The sequence below is a fragment of the Anomaloglossus baeobatrachus genome, chromosome 5 (genome assembly GCF_048569485.1).
Source record: "Anomaloglossus baeobatrachus isolate aAnoBae1 chromosome 5, aAnoBae1.hap1, whole genome shotgun sequence".
NCBI classification, from domain to species: Eukaryota; Metazoa; Chordata; class Amphibia; order Anura; family Aromobatidae; genus Anomaloglossus; species Anomaloglossus baeobatrachus.
Window position 1 is genome coordinate 447,702,788 of NC_134357.1, and position 20,786 is coordinate 447,723,573.

The 20,786-nt window shown below is 48.6% G+C and overlaps 2 protein-coding genes across 4 annotated transcripts in view; both read right to left on the minus strand.

The window, feature by feature from the left end:
- SLC2A4RG (SLC2A4 regulator) overlaps positions 1-6,591 on the minus strand; it is a 63,111-nt gene extending 56,520 nt beyond the window's left edge. Inside the window, exons 1-2 of one of the 2 annotated variants that reach the window (XM_075350492.1) lie at positions 6,348-6,436; positions 4,719-4,808 (exon numbers count right to left, since the gene is read on the minus strand). Coding sequence is in view for 1 of the 2 variants with exons in the window: in XM_075350491.1 (XP_075206606.1) it covers positions 6,348-6,488 (141 nt within the window). In the remaining variant the exon portion in view is untranslated. Of the gene's footprint in view, positions 1-4,718; positions 4,809-6,347 lie in introns of both variants that reach the window. The other variant, XM_075350491.1, reaches the window with a different exon arrangement.
- Positions 6,592-8,559: 1,968 nt separating this feature from the next.
- LIME1 (Lck interacting transmembrane adaptor 1) lies at positions 8,560-20,753 on the minus strand. 2 transcript variants are annotated; one of them, XM_075350494.1, is made up of 6 exons: positions 20,402-20,753; positions 17,789-17,920; positions 16,316-16,370; positions 15,652-15,739; positions 14,110-14,432; positions 8,560-11,219 (listed from the first exon to the last, which is right to left on the minus strand). In XM_075350494.1, the coding sequence occupies exons 2-6, from the start codon at positions 17,896-17,898 to the stop codon at positions 11,016-11,018; spliced, it is 780 nt and encodes a 259-aa protein (XP_075206609.1). In that variant the 5' UTR covers positions 17,899-17,920; positions 20,402-20,753; the 3' UTR covers positions 8,560-11,015. The 2 variants fall into 2 exon arrangements, with proteins under 2 accessions (XP_075206609.1, XP_075206610.1); XM_075350495.1 differs by lacking the exon at positions 20,402-20,753 and having other exon boundaries at positions 17,789-19,099.
- Positions 20,754-20,786: the final 33 nt, after the last annotated feature.

Genomic DNA, 20,786 nt, shown 5'->3' on the forward strand with positions numbered 1-20,786 from the left:
GGCTCACAGATCTGCTCCTGGTGGACAGTAAGGCTATGTGCACACGCTGCGTTCTGGCTTGGCAAATAAACTGCAGCGTTTTCAAAACTGTAAACACTGCGTTTTGACAAAAAAAAATGCATCCAAAACGCATGCATTTTTGACAGTGCGTTCCCACTCGTCTCTGCTACATCCCTACATTCCCATAGAGAATGTCTGGCTGCCAAACAGAGCCGCGAGATAAGAATGAACTCAGATGAACTTCACCCGACTTCATTGTCATCCCCTGGCTCTGTCTGTGTGCTGCAGCCTGATTTGCGGTCACCGGTGAAGGACTCACCAGTGACCGCAAATCCCCTGAGTGACTGAAGTGAGACGCGCAATCAGCGGTGCTGTCACTCAGGTTACCCCTGGCCAGCTGGAGTCCAGCACCCGAGACCGCAAATCACCTGAGTGACGGCCCCGCTGATCACTTCAGTCACTCGGGCGACTTGCTGTCACAGTTGGAGGATCCAGCGGTGTCCAACTGGTGTGACGTCATCACTCACTTCAATTGCTCCATGAAACTCACAGAGAGTGGTCGTGGTCTGTGGCTGCTCAATGTCTGCTTCCGATGTAGCAGAGCTGAAAGCGTCATGGGACCTCGTGTGGATTACGTCGGACCTGGATAAGTGTTTGGGGATTAATAAAGTGGTGAAAGAAGGTGGGTTTATTTTGGCTTTTATTCCAAATAAAGGATTTTTTTGGGTGCATGTGTTTATTTTCTTTAACTTACAAATTAATCATGGTGGGGGTGTCTCATAGACGCCTGCCATGATTAACCTAGACTTAGTGTCAGCTATGGTCTGCCATTAACTCCTTATTATCCCGATTGCCACCACACCAGGGCATTCGGGATGAGCCGGGCAGAGTCCCGGGACTGTCGCATCTAATGGATGTGGCATTTCTGGACAGCTGCTGATATTTTTAGGCTGGGGGGCTCCCCATAACGTGGGGCTCCCCATCCTGAGAATACCAGCCTTCAGCCATGTAGCTTTACCTTCGCTGGTATCAAAATTGGGGAGAGACCGCACGCCGTTTTTTTTTTTTAAATTATTTAATTTTACTGCACAATATAGACCCACCCACCGGCGGCTGTGATTGGTTGCAGTGAGGCAGCTGTCACTCAGCGCGGGGTCTCGTCTGAATGCAACCAATCACAGTTGCCGGTGAACGGGGGAAGCAGTGACTACGAGATGGAATAATGAGCGACCGGCATTTTCAAAAGCTGGAGAAGCCGCTGGAGCTTTGTGACAGCTGTGCAGCCCTGCGCCGGTGATCGGTGAGTATGAGAGAGGGGGGAGAGAGAGGGGGGAGAGAGACCAACAGAGAGCGACCGACACCAACAGAGAGAGAGAGACCTGCGTTTTGTTTGTCAAAAAAGCATGCAGAATGCAACAGAAATGCAGTGCAAGTGCACAGCTAAACATTTTGGTTGCGTTTTGACACACCTCATTCATTTCAATGGGTGGAAAATGCAACCAAAACGCACAAAAGAAGTGGCATGCTACTTTTTTAAATGCATCGATTTTGTCAAATATTTGGCATCCAAAACGCTGCCTAAAAAAAGCAACGTGCGCATGGAATATGCTTAATTCTCATAGACTTTGCTGGGGAAGCACAACGCATGCATTTACACTGCAGTTTAAAACGCAGCCAAAACGCATGAAAAATGCACATGTGCGCACATAGCTTAACAAGTGGCACACGAGGCCGGGATCTGTCCTCAGGAGCTCACTATCTAATCTCCACCACCACTGATCCGATGTGCCATAGAGAACCCAGGAATCCGAGGTGAACCCCAGATCCCAGCGCTGCAAGACAACAGTACAACACATACAGACTGGAGGTAGTTAGATGGATAATGGGGGTGGTAGTCAGGGCTGCCACTAGGAACTGCAGGGCCCCATATTGGAAATATTTTCGAGCCTTCTTGAGACTCCGCCCAGGCTACACCCCTCAAATCTTCCACAGTCCTGCCGCCACTCTTGGGGGAAAAAAAAAAAATATATATATATATATATATCTCACACAGTCATTGCTAAAAGGGTGCTAACACACCCTCTATACCGCCTCTTTCCATAATACACCCTCTATACCATCCCTCTCCATAATATCTCTCCCACACTGCCCCTGTATATAATATCTCTCCCACACTGCCTCTCTGTATAATATCCCTCACACTTACACCACTCCTCTCCATAACACACTTTCTACACCACTTCTTTCCATAATACACCTTCTACAATGCCCCTCTCCATAATACCTCTCCCACACTACCCTTTTGTATAATGTCTGTATAATATCTCTCCCACACACTGCCTTTTTGTATAATATCTCCCACACACACTGCTCCTCTCCATAACACACTTTCTAGATCGCGTCTTTCCATAATACACCCTCTACACTGCACCTCTCCATAATACACCTTCTACACTGCCCCTCTCTTCATAATACAACCTCTACACCGCCCCGCTCCGTAATACACCCTTCTACATACACTATCCCTTCCACACACATCGCCGCTCTCCATAGCACACCTTCTACAAAGCCTCTTTCCATAATACACCCTCTACACCACCTCTCTCCATAATATCTCACCCACACACACTGCCTCTCTGTATAATATCCACCACACACTGCAACGCTGTATATCTCTCACATATGCTGCCCCTCTTTAAATTATCCTCTCACACACACTGCCCCCCTGTATATTGCCCCCCACGCACTACCCCTCTGTATACTATCACCTTCCACACACCCTCTCTGTATAATATCCCACACACCCTCTCTGTATAATATCCCGCACACACACTGCCCCTCTGTGTACTATCCCCACACACAAGCTACCCCTCTTTATATTATCCTCACACACACTGCCCTTCTGTATATCGCCCCCCCACACACACTGCCCCTCTGTATAATATCCTCCTGGCATACATGTCCCCATCCTGGCATACATGTCCCTTTACTAGCATTTATGTACTCCTTCTGGGCCGCTTCAGGTATACAGCTCTGGCAAAAAATTAAGAAACCACTTTCAAATTTTCAGTTTTTCTGATTTTTCTCTTTTATAGGTATTTTTTGAGTAAAATGTAAATTGTTCTTTTATTCTATAAACTACTGACAACGTCTCCGAATTTCCAAGCAAAAAAATTTGCATTTATTTTCTGAAAATGAGAAATGGTCAAAATAACATAAAAATGCATTGCTTTCAGATCTCAAATAATGCAAAGAAAACAAGTTGATAATCATTTAGAAACAACAATACTAATAATGTTTTACCTCAGGAAGATTTCAGAAATCAATAATTTGTGGAATAACCATGATATTTAATCACAGCTTTCATGCTTGGCGTGCTTTCCACCAGTCTTTCACACTGCTTTTGGGTGACCTTATGCCACTCCTGGTGCAAAAATATAAGCAGTTCTTCTTTGTTTGATGGCTTGTGACTATCCATCTTCCTCTTGATTATATTCCAGAGGTTTTCAATGGGGTTCAGGTCTGGAGATTGGGCTGACCATGACAGGGTTTTGATGTGGTGGGCCTTCATCCACACATTGATTGACCAAGATGTGTGGCATGGCGCATTGTCCTACTGGAAAAAAACAGTCCTCAGAGTTGGGGAACATTGACTGAGCAGAAGGAAGCAACTGTTTTTCCAGGATAACTTTGTATGTGGCTTGATTCATACGTTCTTCGCAAAGTTTAATCTGCCCAGGTGTGGCATAAGGTCACCCAAAAGCAGTGTGAAAGACTGGTGGAAAGCATGCCAAGACGCATGAAAGCGGTGATTAAAAATCATGGTTATTCCATAAAACTGACTATTTTGCAGTGGTCTCTTAATTTTTGCCAGAGCTATATAAATTCCCATCCTGGGCCTCTCCTGGTATATATCCCCCTGCTGGGCACATTCTGGTATATATGTCCCCAACCTGGTTTCTATCCCCTTCTTGGTCCCCTTCCTGGGCTCCTCATGGTATAGTTGTGTGATGCAAAAAAACATTTTACTCACCCTTCCCAGCTCCCATGTTGCAGGGCATCCTCTCTGTTCCGTGATGCATTTCAGCTGGATGTGCTCCAACGCACATCCAACTGAAGCAAGGCGAGGACTGAAGATGGCGGGCCCCCCACCACACCTGCTGATCCTACCGCTTGTCTTCAGCTCCCAGAGCTCTTAACTTTTTTAACCTCCGTGGCTCCGCTTTGCTTGCAGCAGTGTGATGAGGTAGCAGAGTGATGACCTCATCACGCTGCTGCAGAATAGCCACAGGCGCCCTGCTCCACTGACCTTGCCTTCAGAATCAGCACATGGCTAATATGCATGTGATGCCCCTTCACATGCAAATTAGCCATGTGTAGTGACCAAAACGACACAGCCTGGCCCCTCTGCTGCGGCTGTGACTGGTGAACAGCCTTAATAAAGCTAAGTAATTACCCCGAGCAATTTCTTCACCAGGCCCCCATACACTAGTCATGGTTGTAATGCTCTAATGGCAGCCCTGGTGGTAGTAGCAATGCTGGGATTACAGTGAAGGGGGGTGTCCAATACACTGTGTACAGCTGGTATGGGGGGGGGGTAACTTGGGGACCCCTGGTAAGTTCTGGTCATCATTCCAGGTGTCACCATCATGTACCCACCCAGCACAAGGCACCAGTGACCCACATGCTTTAAAAACATACCCATCACACAATGTCACCTCTTATGCCACCAGCACAGCAGAGTTCTCCCTCCTCGTCACCTCCAGCTTCTTTGTAGTCACGAGTGCGGTTATCAATCCCACTGAGACCTGTAGTGCCACAAGACATCACGTGTTCTCAGGTTATATACCACCTATCATCCGACTCAAAAAGCAATGGTCACAGTCTCGCATGTAACCTAAGAACACATCTTGGTGTTTTATTTTTGGGGAACTGGTGGCAGCATTGTTTGTGGTGATCTCTTGTGGCACTACAGGTCTCAGCAGGACTAGTAACACCGATCTTGCAGGTGACGAAGAGGAAGGACTGTGCTGTACTGGCGGTACAATAAGTGACAACGGGCGTTCTATGGGTCATTATGAGAATGGTGTGCGGACCCCGCTGTCACTATGAGGAGGGGGTGTGCGGACCCCGCTGTCACTATGAGGAGGGGGTGTGCGGACCCCGCTGTCACTATGAGGAGGGGGTGTGCGGACCCCGCTGTCACTATGAGGAGGGGGTGTGCGGACCCCGCTGTCACTATGAGGAGGGGGTGTGCGGACCCCGCTGTCACTATGAGGAGGGGGTGTGCGGACCCCGCTGTCACTATGAGGAGGGGGTGTGCGGACCCCGCTGTCACTATGAGGAGGGGGTGTGCGGACCCGGCTGTCACTATGAGGAGGGGGTGTGCGGACCCCGCTGTCACTATGAGGAGGGGGTGTGCGGACCCCGCTGTCACTATGAGGAGGGGGTGTGCGGACCCCGCTGTCACTATGAGGAGGGGGTGTGCGGACCCCGCTGTCACTATGAGGAGGGGGTGTGCGGACCCCGCTGTCACTATGAGGAGGTGGTGTGTGGCCCCCGTTGTCATTATGAGGAGGGAGTATGGGCCCTCCCAGGGTCACTAGGACAGGATGTGTGACCCCCAGAGTCACTGTGGAAGGGGTGATGGCCCCCGGTGTCACAGTGGGGGGGGTCGCATGTGGCCCCCGTTGTCACTGTGAGAGGAGGGGGGAGTGTGGACCCCGGTGTCACTGTGAAGGGGGAGTGTGCCCCCCCGGTATCACTGTGAAGGGGGCGTGTGGCCCCCCCGGTGTCACTGTGAAGGGGGCGTGTGCCCCCCCCCCCGGTGTCACTGTGAAGGGGGCGTGTGGCCCCCGCTGTCTCTGTGAAGGGAGGTGTGGCCCCCGGTGTTACTGTGAAGGGAGGTGTGACCCCCGGTGTCACTGTGAAGGGGGCGTGTGCCCCCCGGTGTCACTGTGAATGGGGGGTGTGCCCCCCGGTGTCACTGTGAAGGGGGGTGTGTGCCCCCCGGTGTCACTGTGAAGGGGGGGGTGCCCCCCGGTGTCACTGTCAGGGGGTGTGTGGCCCCCGGTGTCACTGTCAGGGGGTGTGTGGCCCCCGGTGTCACTGTGAAGGGGGCGTGTGCCCCCCGGTGTCACTGTGAATGGGGGGTGTGCCCCCCGGTGTCACTGTGAAGGGGGGGTGTGCCCCCCGGTGTCACTGTGAAGGGGGGGTGTGCCCCCCGGTGTCACTGTGAAGGGGGGGGTGTGCCCCCCGGTGTCACTGTCACGGGGTGTGTGGCCCCCGGTGTCACTGTCAGGGGGTGTGGCGTGTAGCGGTGCACCCTCCGCCCCTCTCCCTCGCACCTCAGCTCTTTCCGCACCGGCTCCAAGATTCTGCGATGTTTCTTCGATACGGGCGGCAGGATTTGCAGGTTGGTGAAGGCGGAGCGGAACCCCGGTGCTCCCGCCCGCTCTGTCAAAACCTCCGGTGCTCAACGCCGCCATCTTCCAGAGGAGAAGGGGGGAGGAGCAGGGGAGAGAACCGACCAACGGAGAGCGCGCACCGGGACCCCGCCTACACTGCCGCCTTCAGCACTAGACACGCCCTCCTCCGCCTTCCGAACACAAGTCGCTTCTCATTGGCTGCCGCCAGACATCAACAAGACCCCGCCCACCCTTGCTCTGGCACGTGGCCAGACCCTGCTCTCTGATTGGCTGATTCTTGTTGTTGTTCACCGGCTGGGTCACGTGCCGAGGATGGGGGCGTGGTGGGTCCCTGGAGAGTTCTTAACTGTTTCATGGTTGGAGGGGGGCGTGGTGCAGCTGGCAGTCTCGGGACTCCTGTGTTTGTTGTCGCTGTAACTCGCCGTCACCTGTTCCTGCAGGGCCGAGCGGGCGGCACCACCGGCTGCACACAGCTTGCCTTGTCCCCAACAGCACATTTTACCCTCTCCCATCTGATGCTGTATATAGCTGATGTTCAGGATTCTAGGAAAGCTGGGTGACATCCTATATCTATCCTCATGTAGCCAGTCCATACAGGACAGTGACATGGCAGCCTGTGACTACTGTTTCCCAGTTAATGATAAACAAAAAGAGCAGAAAAGTATTTTGGAGGGAAAAGGTCACAACAACGGAGTAGAAAGAAAATGGAGCAACCAATCAGCTTACAGGTCTCATCTGCTCACTTCCTCTGGAGAAATGAAAGCCAGAATCTTATTGGTTGCTCCAATTTCCACTGGACAGAGGAGGAGCGGCTTCATATTGAGACATTACCTCCCATTTTATATTTATACTAGAAGGTGGCCCGATTCTGACGTATCGGGTAGTCTAGAATGTGTATGTAGGTTAGCAGATTGAATAATAAGGTAATGAATGGACTGGATGGGTTAGGTTTAATTTAGTATTTTTATAGTTGTTTATTGGTTTTAAAATGACAACAGAAGAACAGTTTTAATAGATGAGTCTAATGTTTAATGATGTCCATGGCTTGTAATGAAAGAAGGCCATGAAGAGTGTAAAGTTAAGTAAAAATATTTTTGCACACCATATTTTGTGTGAAGACCTTTTCACTATCTGTAAGTAACTTTCCTTGTAAAGGGTGTCAACAACTTGCACTTTGACGTTGGATCTCATTGTCACTCTTGAAAACGCAACGTACAGTTGTCCATGGCCAAAAACTGGTTCCTATCCTGGTATGTGGGCTGATGCGGTGATGGCCCAATGCTGGTATGTGCCCCCATCGTGGTGCAGCCTTCATCCTGACATGTGCCCCCAACTGTGGGGTAATGTGTGCGGGGGGTGGAGCCGAGCGGGGCCATGGCGCTGAGGACGTCAGTGCTAGGGACTGCGTGGCTGGGGACAGGTGACTATTCGTGTGTGTGTGTTCAGTGTATACATGCGGAGTGTGGGGGGGGTGAAGCCGAGTGGGGTAATGTGTGCGGGGGCGGAGTTCGGGAGGGGTGGAGCCGAGCGGGGCCATGGCGCTGAGGACGTCAGTGCTAGGGACTGCGTGGCTGGGGACAGGTGACTATTCGTGTGTGTGTGTTCAGTGTATACATGCGGAGTGCGGGGGGGGTGAAGCCGAGTGGGGTAATGTGTGCGGGGGCGGAGTTCGGGAGGGGTGGAGCCGAGCGGGGCCATGGCGCTGAGGACGTCAGTGCTGGGGACTGCATGGCTGGGGACAGGCGACTATTCGTGTGTGTGTCTGTGTGTTCAGTGAATACATGCGGAGTGCGCGGGGGGGGGGTGAAGCCGAGTGGGGTAATGTGTGTGGGGGGCGGAGGAGAGCGGTGGGTATGTGTCGGCTGGGTTCCCGGTGTGGGCTCCCGGGGGTGCAGCACTCACCAGGGAGTCGGGGCTCCGTGTGGGTGTGGGGAAAAGTGTCAGGTGTCGTCCTGTCGGCCCGTAGTTTGGGCTTTTCAGTTAGCTGAGCCGTTGGTCGCAGGCTCTTTAGCGCGCGGTGTGGCGACGGTTGTCACTGTAATGATGTCATTTTGGAGCAAGACAGACAGAATAAGGCAATTAAATATATAGATATATAAAAACCAAGAAGTGAATGTGTACTGTAGAAAAAGTTTAATCCATTAAAACACAATAGCGCAACAACTATAAACGTACATGTAAGGATTTATACAACAGAACTGGATTTCTTCCTCATAAATCCTGTAAATGGTCCTTGTCCTGGAGTCTGTGTCAATAAAGCTGGTTGAAATCAATATGGCTGCCACTGTATTGCCATCCCAATTCCTGAGGTGAGATGCACTGATGTAACTGGAATCAGTTGGTCTCATGGGCCTAAGGGAACTTTAGGGGCTCCGACACTCACGCATAACAAGGTATATTTCCCAGCCCCCAAAAAACCTTTAAGGCTACATGCGCACGCTGCTTTTTTGGCTGCAGTATTGTCAGCAGAACTTTCTGACATTTGACTTCCCAGCAAAGTCTATGAGAAGTCAGATTTGCTATGCGCACATTGCAATTTGTCAGCGTTTTTTTTTTGTCAAAAGTTTGTGACAAAAAAAATGCAGCGTAAGAGCAGTAATGGCGGCCATTTTGTTTGCCACACAGCTTTCCCAGTCCCTGACACACCGTGACAGATCAGGAGGCTCCAGGACTGATGGAGATGTTGGGATTTGAGGGAGAAATCATTATCTCAGTGCCAGCCTCAGTGTCTTCGCTTTCTGGTCGTCATCGTAATAGACGGGGTGTGAATACTTTTACATTTTCTTATTTTGCAGTTACTGTAATGGATGAAGGCAAAAAGAAACTAAAAATGAAAAATCCTATTGATATTCTATAGAGCCTCTTGTACGTGGCCTTTGCCTGCATCACACGCTGCCATTTTGTGTGTTAAATAGCAAGAAGAATGCAGCCAATAAGTATGTGGAGATGATGGTCGGGAATCCATTTTGTGTACAGAACGGAGGCCGCAGTCCACATCAATATTACTGACGATGGTTCATAAGGTAAATGACTGTCCAATATGAGAAAATGGGCACTTAAAGGGGCTGTCCAATTACAATAAGTTATCTAGATGATCTTACTGATCGGTGGGTGTCCTGCAGCTGGGAACGTTTATCCTAGTGATAAAGATGGAGTGTCAGGACAGATGCCTGCCCACAGCTCCACTCATTTCATATAGGGCTGCAAGGAAAAAATCCCTATAGAGAATGAATACAGCAGGTCACACAAGGGCACTGCCGCGCCATACAGGGGTCTAGCGGTTGGACCCCCACCAATCGCCTATCCTGCCGATAGGGTAGAACTTGTTAACCAAACAGCCCCTTAATGAGGGTCCGGTGGATGGTTCAGATACCATCCCCCTCTTAGAAGAACCTGTCTTGAGGCCAGGCTCCCTTTATGGATGGGGTACACAGCCATTTTAGCTGCAACACAGGTGGCACGGCCAATGATGGTGGTTTTTCCAGCCTATTGCGGGTGTATGGTGTCGTATTGCAAATGGCAAGGTCCCGTGATCATTAGCAAGTCACAAAATGTCCGAAGCCATTGCATTTGTTGTTGTGGAGGTCGCAGTACATTTTAAGTCGCAACGTGACCCCATGCGCCTGCAATAGGATTTGAGGCAGCAGCGTCATAGACCGTTGCCAAAGATGCCGTATAGCCCCACTCTTAAGCTGCTTTCACACATCCGGTTTTTGCAGTGCGGCTCAATTCGGCTCAAAAACCTATGCAACGGATGCGGCGAAGAAAACGGATCCGTTGCATAAGTTTTTCCATGCGGCCCGTCCGTTTTTTGACGGATGCGGCTTGATACTGAGCATGTGCAGTGCAAAAAAACGCATCCGGCGTCCATAGGCTTACATTGTAAATCGCGCCGCATCGTGCTGGATCCATCGCAATGCAGTTTTTTCGCCGCACAAAGAAACGTGCCAGGCAACGTTCCATCCAGCTGCCACATGGGCTAAATATGCCGCATCCAGCAAAAACCGGACGCAACGCAAGGCCATGCGGCACAATACGGCGCTAATGCAAGTCTATGCAGGAAAAACCGCAACTGGCGGAAAAAAAAAACGGTTGCGTTTTTTCTGCAAAGCACCGTATTGTGCCGCTCAGGAAAAACCGGATGTGTGAAAGCAGCCTTAATAAATGGCTGCATCCATAGGGACAACTACAATTTAAAGTGAAATACCACCATAAAATAATATTAGAGTTAAAGGGTCAGGAGATGTCAAAATAGGGGTCTCTGAACTGATACATTCCTTATTTCCTGCTATTACCCTCACCAAATTTAAAGATACAGTAATGCAAATAGAGAGGGATTTAGTGGGGGAGCATTACTACCACCTTCTCCTTTAAATAAGGTATATGGTAAATATAGGATAGTCATTAAACACTTCTGTGACTTTCTGTTACACTTTGTGTGTCTATCTGTGCTTGCTGTCATTGAATGGAAACAGGCAGGAATGTATGAGGACTTTTCAGTGTCCTGACTTAAAGTGTTCCTTTTCACTGACAGCAAGCACAGATCTTGTAAGATGGCAGAGAAGCGAATGGCCATGTCCGCTCGCTCTAAGCGTAGATCTCAGACGCCGTGCTGCAGTTAGTGTGATGGCTGCTCATATCGCTTATACTCTCGTACAGGTTTTCTTCAGGTTGATTGGTGGGAAGCTCGGAGAGAATGACCTCTTCCTTACACGTCTTTGTTAACCCCTCCGTGTTCTCCGCTTCCGTCACCTTCTTTTTCTTTTGTACTTTGGAGTACATGTCTTCAAGCTGCAAGACAAAAAGTAGATTCAAAAATTGATGTTATTTGCAAAAAAAATGTGGCAGCGTCTCCCACTTCCCGCCATATGACAGTCACAATTTGCTAGAAGATAGATTCTTTATAGAGAAATGGAGAGATCGCCATCTGCTGGACACACGTGGCAGTGTGCTTGGCTACAACAAAACATAACTCCCAACATTGTCGGAGAGAAGATATCAGGAAAGTCAAACCTTCCCTATCCTTAGATTCTCCCTGGAGAAAAGATTCCGCCAGGTGTCTGACCGCAGCTTACTCCTCCACCCCCATAGAGAACATGACTCTGAATGGGAAGTCAGGAAAGATATCTGTCTGCCATGACCTAATGTGTATGGACACCCTAAGTCTTCCTCCTATGTCCACAAGTTGCAGAAAGCTGCCTGCGCACATTAGAAGATGGCTGTGGTGTGATAGTCTTGATTGACAGGCAGCAGTTCCTCTGGATTCCCCTCTATACCTGCATATGTCTCTAACACAGAAGGGAATAGACCGCTGTCTGGTCCTCCTTTCTTCTGATCCAGGGCTGCTACCAGGGGGAAACAAACAGGACTCTAGTCCGGGGCCCCAACAGAAGGGCCCCTTCATTTATTGGCTTACAAACCAGGGGCACTGTGTAACTACCACGGTCGCAGCAAGGGTTGCCAGTGGGACTGTGGAAGGTGTGAGGGGTGGAGGCGGAGCAGGGATGGAGGCAGAGCTGGGGTGGAGTCTCAAGGGGGCCCCAAAATTATGCCAGTATGGGGCCCTGAAATTCCTAGTGGCAGCCCTGTCTGATTGAAGCTCGACCTCTCTGCCCGGCTTGATAACTGCAGCATTGACCGATTGTCAAGGTTCAGGCAGCGCTGCAGCCAAAAATTGACAGGGAGACTCAGCACTGCAGCCAATAACAGACACAGAGACTCAGCACTGCAGCCAATAACAGACACAGAGACTCAGCACTGCAGCCAATAACAGACACAGAGACTCAGCACTGCAGCCAATAACAGACACGAAGAATCAGCGCTGCAGCCAATAACAGACACGAAGACTCAGCACTGCAGCCAATAACAGACACGGAGACTCAGCGCTGCAGCCAGTAACAGACACGGAGACTCAGCGCTGCAGACAATAACAGACAGGGAGACTCAGCACTGCAGCCAATAACAGACACGAAGACTCAGCGCTGCAGCCAATAACAGACACGAAGACTCAGCGCTGCAGCCAATAACAGACACGGAGACTCAGTGCTGCAGACAATAACTGACAGAGAGACTCATCGCTGCAGACAATAACAGACACGGAGACTCAGCGCTGCAGACAATAACTGACACGGAGACTCAGCGCTGCAGCCAATAACAGACACGGAGACTCAGCGCTGCAAACAATAACAGACACGGAGACTCAGCACTGCAGCCAATAACAGACACGGAGACTCAGCGTTGGACCTAGGGAAAGTAAGTAAAGCACAGGCTTTTTTTTTTTTTTTACGGCAACCAGGTGACAGTGTATTTTTTTCCAAAACTGGAAAACCCCTTTAAATGGATATTCTCATCTCTTACACCTATGACGTATCCAAGTAGTGAGGCATAAGCGTGCGGCACATGTGGTTCCCACCAATAATGGGATTTGTTTTGTCTCGAGAGCAGGGTCCCGATGCTGCTACGGTTGGAATTGTCATTCAATTATATGGAAATTTGGAAAACGTTCCACCCATGAAATTGCATGATGGGGCCACGTTCTCGAGACAGATGCAAATCCAATTGGTGGGGGATCCACATCGACTGTACATTCACAGCACAGCCTGTGCATATGGCATAAAGGTACGAGATGGGAAAACCCTTCAGGTCATCCACGGTCTATAGGCCTGATGGGGGCTGCACACCAATATTATGAATGTGGGGGAGGGTAGGTTCTATAGATTCTACATTAGTTTTTAAGTGTGGGATTATCACTAAATCTGGATTATCAGACAGTCGTAGAATACATTTTATTTAGTCAGTGTTTGACTTCTGCTCTCTCAAACGCTTTTGCGGGACTGCAATACTGTGGTGGAAAAAATGATGGGTCATCAACATTTCTCCACTCAAATTAAAGGGCCTCTGTCACCAGGTTTTTGCCACCTAATCTGACAGCAGCATAATGTAGGGGCAGAGATCCTGATTCCAGCGATGTGTCACTTACTGGGCTGCTTAGTATAGTTTTGATAAAATGACTGTTTAATCAGCAGCAGATTATCATTGTAGGACTACTTGGCGTGCTACCAGGTAGTCCAGCATATTCATGAGCTCTGTATAACTGCTAGATCTGCAGCAGAGAAAACATTGATCTTATCAAAATGACAGCAAACAGCTCAGTAAGTGACACATCTCTGAAATCAGGGTCTCTGTCTCTACATTATGCTGCTCTCAGATGGGGGAGCAAAAACCTGGTGACAGATTGCCTCTAACACTAGAACAACTGAGGTAGTCATTTTGTCTACTTTGCACCATGTATTTCTATATAGGTGTCACGAGTCCAGTAGTTCTAGTGTTAAAGAGATCGCCTAACAATATATATTGTACACAGAATTCTTATTGTACAGACCCCTGACACATGGGCTGGGCCCCCCGGCAGGGCCCCTTTGGGCTCCACCCACCATGAATCCCAGTATGTCATGCACAGGAACGTGACGGTCTGATGTGGCCGAATTTTGCTTTCTCTGAGAAATCTGGGTGGCAACCAAGATCGCTGTCAGATAAGCTACCACCCAGCTTTCCTAGAGGTTAGACTGACTTTGGAGCCGGACTTGTAGACATCTTGGTTACAATCCAGCTTTTCCAAAAATGGAATGGACTGAGAAGCAAAAATGGAGGACATTGCCGCCTAACAACTCAAAACACGTACAGTCAGATCGGCTGGGCGACTTGGAAGACAAGGTTCTCCAGAAGATGCCGGGGGTTGGGGTTTCTCCTCTTCCCTGGAGTCTGGGGTCCTCTGGTGTCCGGCCTTCTTTACCTTCCGCACACAGGCGTACTCAGCAGTGACCACGTTGACTTGAGGTTCGCTTAGTGAAGACTCCATGTCTGCCCGGGACCCCACACATTCATACAGGGAGTTCTTAGGGTTGTAGTTTAGGTTAGAGTAGGTGGCATCCTCAGCGGAGGTGGCATCTGGTATTGGCCACTTTGGGGTGTGGTAGAGTGGATCCATACTGACCGGCCTTAGTTCTGGAGGGGGAGTTTAAAAAAAAATTCAATTAGATTCTCTGCCTGTTCAGTGTTTGCATAGTGCGAGCTCTGGTGATTCACATTCTGGGAAAGGTCCTGCTTATACCTCCACCGTACAGCCATCTGAAAAATGATGGGCTCCCCATGCCTTACTGAAACCCACCCAAGCTGTGGAGGTGCATGTCTGACAAAGTGTGCTGTCTGCATCTAATAACAGGCGAGTGCAGCTCTGGAGTATACTACAGCTTGTAATTCAGGATCAGTACAGGATAAGTACTGTAATGTATGTACACAGTGACTCCACCAGCAGAATAGTGAGTGCAGCTCTGGATCATAATACAGGATGTAACACAGGATCAGTACAATATAAGTAATGTAATGTATGTACACAGTGACTGCACCAGCAGAATAGTGAGTGCAGCTCTGGAGTATACTACAGCATGTAATTCAGGATCAGTACAGTATATGTAATATAATGTTTGTATACAGTGACTCCACCAGCAGAATAGGGAGTGCAGCTCTGGAGTATAATACAGGATATAACTCTGGATCACTATAGGAGAAGTAATGTAATATATATACAGAGTGATTCCACCAGCAGAATAGTGAGTGCAGCTCTAGAATATACTACAGCATGTAACTAAGGATCAGTACAGGACAAGTAATGTAATGTATGTACACAGTGACACCACCAGCAGAATAGTGAGTGCAGCTCTGGAGGATAATACAAGATATAACACAGAATCAGTACAGGATAAGTAATGTAATGATTGTACACAGTGACTCCACCAGCCGAATAGTGAGTCCAGCTCTAGAGTATAATAAAGGATGTAACTCAGGATCAGTACAGGACAAGTAATGTAATATAGGTACACAGTGACTGCATAGGCAGAATAGTGAGTGCAGCTCTGGAGTATAATACAAGATGTAACTCAGGATCAGTACAGGACAAGTAATGTAATGTATGTACACAGTGACACCACCAGCAGAATAGTGAGTGCAGCTCTAGAGGATAATACAGGATATGTACAGTGAAGGTAAGATAATGTATGTACAGAGTGACACCACTGCTTGGACAGACTAATTTGATATGTAATTGCATTTTAAATCCCCAACAAAAAAATGTTTTACAGGTTAATGCTAAAAGACAGAGTTAGTGGAGTTTTCTATGAACTACAAATGTCAGCTGTGCTCTTTAAAGAGGATGACGGTGACTTACGAAGATCTTCCGGTCGTGGCCTCTTGATCTCATGCAGTTTGGTGTCGGATTTGCTAAGTGATCGTAGTTGAGTCTGACGGAGCAAAGTCTACAAGATAAAAAAAGAAGAGGATAAATTCACAATTTTCACTACCTGATCCTAAAAAAAGGCTGTAGACACCATAGACTATTAATGAATTTGTAGCTTATACAGGGGGGCTCCTGGATCAGGATGTTTATCTATGAGAACAGCTACACAGAGCGTCGCGTACACTGCAACACCCAGCACTTCAATGCATTACACAGACAGGCCATTGAGATAAATGGGAAGGGAGTAATTCTTCATTTATCCTGTGGGGGGCACTGAATTTCCCCCTCGATCATAGCTGGTCTCTAGGGCTTCTGGCAGCAGGACGCTGTGTAATGAGCGAATTGTCCAAATAGGGGAACTCCTGTACTCCACAGCCAGTGTTCAATAACCAATGCACAAAAGTGCCGCTGGGACGTATAGTGCAGGGTTACTGATGACAGTGAGGGAGGAAATAAGTAACATCTCTCCATAGGTTTAGCCTGGAATTGGAAAGTGAGCCTGAACTTTAGAGCAATTCATCCTCCGAGGCACAGACTTTGGAGGGTTGATGGGATTTTAATGGAAATACCTTGAAAGAAAGCATTATCTACTTACTACGTCAACAAGAGCAACTCCAGTGGAGCATACAGTCCTCATCCTCCGCTTCTTCCTAATCAATGATGAAAAAAAAAGAAAAGATCTTTTAAAAGGGAATGAATGAACTCTACAACCCCATGGCAGCCACGTTAGGCTCCTACCCAAGACAACTACCCAACTCCTTGCCAAAAAAGTGCCTATTGTCTTCTCCAGTGGGACTGTGCCAATAGGTGTGTTGTGGTATGCTGGCAGTCTTAAGCCGCTCATATTTCTCACTTTCCCAGCCTCTCCCCCATACACATGTACACTCGGCCAAGCGTACATGTATTTTCAACAGGAAAAGGTGAGTAAAACACTGTGCCCTGCTTTATGGATGGCACCACCATCTGTGTACACTTCTTTATGAAACCAGTGGTGTCCTCATATTTGTGTAGTTGCTATTGAGTGTGTTCAGGTAGTCATAAATGGTGCCTAAGGTGTCTAAAAGGCTCTTCTATTTTCACACTGCATTCCCCACAATCATTGGTCTCATCGGGACTTACGTCCAAACCCCCCACAAGATAGGATTCAGATGTTAGCGGCAATGGGACCATTGCCTATAACGGTGCAGATGGAGTAATTCTGTGCTCTGTCGTGCACCATTTTTCGGAGTACCTATACCACTACGTCTGGGTGTCTTCCTCCAGAAGGCGTATACACCCGAAAATGGTACACGGCAGAGCACAGAGTGACTTTCTGCACCATTATAGTCAATGGCCTCATTGGTGCTTACGTCCAAATCATGTCTTACGTGGGGTACGCCAGTAAGCCCCAACAGGACCACTGAACCTGGAGAAGAATGCAGTGTGGAAGGGCCTTTATAAATGGCACATGGTTAGCGGCGCACTTTCCAGATTAAGAACTGGGCCTGACAATCAGTGGTGGGGGCAGGGTTACACAGAGAACTAGAGGACTACATGGCATGGGATAATTAGTACTCTAGTGATAATCTTCTGTTGATAAAACACTTACTGCTTGTTGCAGCTTCAATATAATAAGTGACACATTGCTGGAATCCGGGTCTCTGCCTCTACAAAATGCTGCTCTCAGATTACATTGCAAAAGCTGCAGACTCTTCCATAGCAATTAGGCAAAACTTAGGGACTAAACCAAGAGTAAGGCTATGCAGAGACATTGTTGCATCATGACATAAAATGATTTCCTTTGGTGCCTCGGTGTTAAGTATTTTCAAATGTGCTTGATTTTCTGGTCTCAAGTCGGATGCGACTTGCTTGCCATAGACTTCAATGTGGGTCACATGCGACTTGTCTGAAAATTGTTTTTTATTTTACCAGAAAAACTGTAACTCTAAAAACAAGTCACAAGACGAGAAGGTAAGTTATTAAATTGTTTTTGGTCGCATGTAGACCAAGTCTGAAGTAGATGTAACGGCCCTATTGATTGCCACCCCAGAAACCTCATTGATATCCCAATAGATCTCAGGGAACGTACCTCTTTTTGCAGAACATGCAGAGGCTGCAGAACAGGAGTAGCCCTATGGCGGAGCAGAGAGGAGCGAGGATGTGGCCTTCAGACTCCGAGGTGACCAGACTTGGAGCCATAGTGGCAACCTTGACTTAGCAACTGTATGGAAGGAAAGGGGAAAAAAGTCAAAGTCCTGCGGCGTATTACAGTCAGTTGTAACATGCCGTCGGCGAGATGATGATTTTTCAAATCTTGTTTCCAGATTGTGTGCCGTAGCTCTCGGCGCGCAGGGTACGGGCTGCAGTGTCCTCGCTCTGCTGTGTTACCACTTCCTGTGCAGATGCAGGTGTGCTGGTTTGCAGCACATGTGGTTTTTTGCACAGCAGATTTTACCAGCTGAGAGGAGTGGGTTGTATTTGCCCGGAGTCAATCAACTAGACACTACGATTCTAAGGTCAAGCTCAGGCTGACGGGGACGCTGGGGTTGTCATTTCACAACAGCCACAAGTTGGTTTTTGCACCAGTGAATTCCTTGCAATAGTGGTTCTACCTGACCATAGAAGTCCATGGAGTCTTCCTGTTTGTCATTCAGCTTTCCACACACCGTGATGATATTCAAAATACATCATTCAGAGTGTTTTTGCTACCATCAGCCATGCTCCTCAATATGAGGGTCCTATCGCACAGATTCATGACGAGAATACAAGAACGGTAGCTGGGCTGACGCACAATTATATATGCGTTGGTGATGTGTATATAAATTTAGATTTACATTGAGACCACCCACATGGGCCCGGTAATGGCTGCCTATTGTGGTTGTCACTAACTGGCTGTGTGTACACGGAGTTCTTCGAGCAGTTTTTCGACGAAGTTGAAGCTGTCCAACTCCTTCTCAAAAAACAAAACGTTTCAGAAGCTTGGAGTCCCTGCTCCGAAAACTGCACAAAAACATTGTGTGAATATATCCACTGACTACGTAAGGGCTTTATCAATCCAGCCCAGACAACATTCGTAGAGCTGGAACCAATTGATACGGTGGTTTTCCCAATGGCCATGTAGGGCCAAGTCAACCTTCTTCTAAGGAGGCCTCCAACCAATCGTAATAATTTTTCTAAAAGTATGCTTCTCCTACTCACTAATAAAATAGCTTAAATACAAGGAGAAAGATAACCGACCCACCAGTATCTTCAACCTCATCCGTTATATAAGGGGCTTTCCAATGACAGCCTCAGCACACACAAGGGAAGATTACATCTGTGCGAAGTCAAAGGCAAGGACACCCACCCATGTCCCAATAGTCACTGTTAGCAGAGATGGGCAAACATCTCTGTAGCCTAAAAACTGACAAAGGGTTAGGGTACCTTCACACTTAGCGATGCAGCAGCGATCCGACCAGCGATCTGACCTGGTCAGGATCGCTGCTGCATCGCTACATGGTCGCTGGTGAGCTGTCAAACAGGCAGATCTCACCAGCGACCACTGAACAGCCCCCAGCCAGCAGCGACGTGCAAGCGACGCTGCGCTTGCACGGAGCCGCCGACTGGAAGCTGCGGAGACTGGTAACTAAGGTAAACATCGGGTATGGTTACCCGATGTTTACATTAGTTACCAGCGCTGTGTGCAGAGAGCAGGGAGCCGCGCACACTGAGCGCTGGCTCCTTGCTCTCCTAGCTGCTGTACACATCGGGTTAATTAACCCGATGTGTACAGCAGCTACATGTGCAGAGAGCAGGGAGCCGCGCACACTGAGCGCTGGCTCCTTGCTCTCCTAACTGCTGTACACATCGGGTTAATTAACCCGATGTGTACAGCAGCTACATGTGCAGAGAGCCGGAGCCGGCAGCACAGGCAGCGTGAGAGCTGCAGAGGCTGGTAACTAAGGTAAATATCGGGTAACCACCTTGGTTACCCGATGTTTATCTTGGTTACAAGCTTACCTCAGCTGTCAGACGCCGGCTCCTGCTCCCTGCTCGCTTCATTTGTCGCTCTCTCGCTGTCACACACAGCGATCTGTGTGTCACAGCGGGAGAGCGGCTTTGAAGAAAACGAACCAGGGCTGTGTGTAACGAGCAGCGATCTCGCAGCAGGGGCCAGATCGCTGCTCAGTGTCACACACAGCGAGATCGCTAATGAGGTCACTGCTGCGTCACAAAAAGCGTGACTCAGCAGCGATCTCGGCAGCGAGATCGCTGTGTGTGAAGCACCCCTTATTCTGATCAATAATCTAAAGGAGGATGGGTGATATATGGTGGATTAGAGCCCCATTCTTGAAATAGGTGAGGGTCCCAATGGTCTGCAAGTTATTACCTAACCTTGGAACAGGTGATAAAGAGTTATTTCAATCAGTAAAAGATAAGTCATTGCTCTACTAACAATGGGAATCAAGACACGCGAGGCTCAATAGAACGATGGTCCTGGACTTCAACCAAGTAGGAAGTTGTAAAAAGTTATTCCTAGAAGGCACAACATGTTGAGGAACTTCCAAGATTCTCAGACCAAGAACAGGCACATAACTGACCTAATATGAGCAAGACGTCTTGGAATTACGTTATCATCATGTTCCCATCACACTTAGCAATGCCGGGATGCAATGTTCTAGATCTCCCACCCCATTACTTCTATTTTTCGGTAGCTCCTTACCTTTATAGAAGTTCTTCGGCCATTGGCTTTTTACCTAACATTGACCACTGCGTCCTAAGAGGAGGATATAGGAAGAGCTGGATGGATGGATGGAGACTAGCGAGCAAGATGGAGTAGACAGCAGCGAGCCGACAGTGAACTAGATTCTTGTAATATCATGAACAAGGAGATAATACGGCACTCTGTCACCAGAAGCAAAGAATCTAAAGAAGCAACAGAAGGAGCAAAAAGAGCAGAATGATGTCAAGATGAAGACAAGAAGAGTCGGCGGGGAATGCAGACTACTCACAGGAAGCCGCTTGTGGTGTGGCACTCCCTTGACTTGCACATCATGACATTGAAAGGAAAGGGAAGGTGGGGGCTCGAAGACAACCCCAGGTGGAGG

Excerpts from the sequence above, each read along its gene's own strand:
- LIME1 (XM_075350494.1), bottom strand. The coding sequence starts at position 17,898 with ATGGCTCCAAGTCTGGTCACCTCGGAGTCTGAAGGCCACATCCTCGCT. Across the intron at positions 16,371-17,788 it reads TGCATGTTCTGCAAAAAGAG|GAAGAAGCGGAGGATGAGGA; the intron begins GTACGTTCCCTG and ends ATCATTGATTAG. Across the intron at positions 14,433-15,651 it reads GCCACGACCGGAAGATCTTC|AACTAAGGCCGGTCAGTATG; the intron begins GTAAGTCACCGT and ends CTCCCCCTCCAG.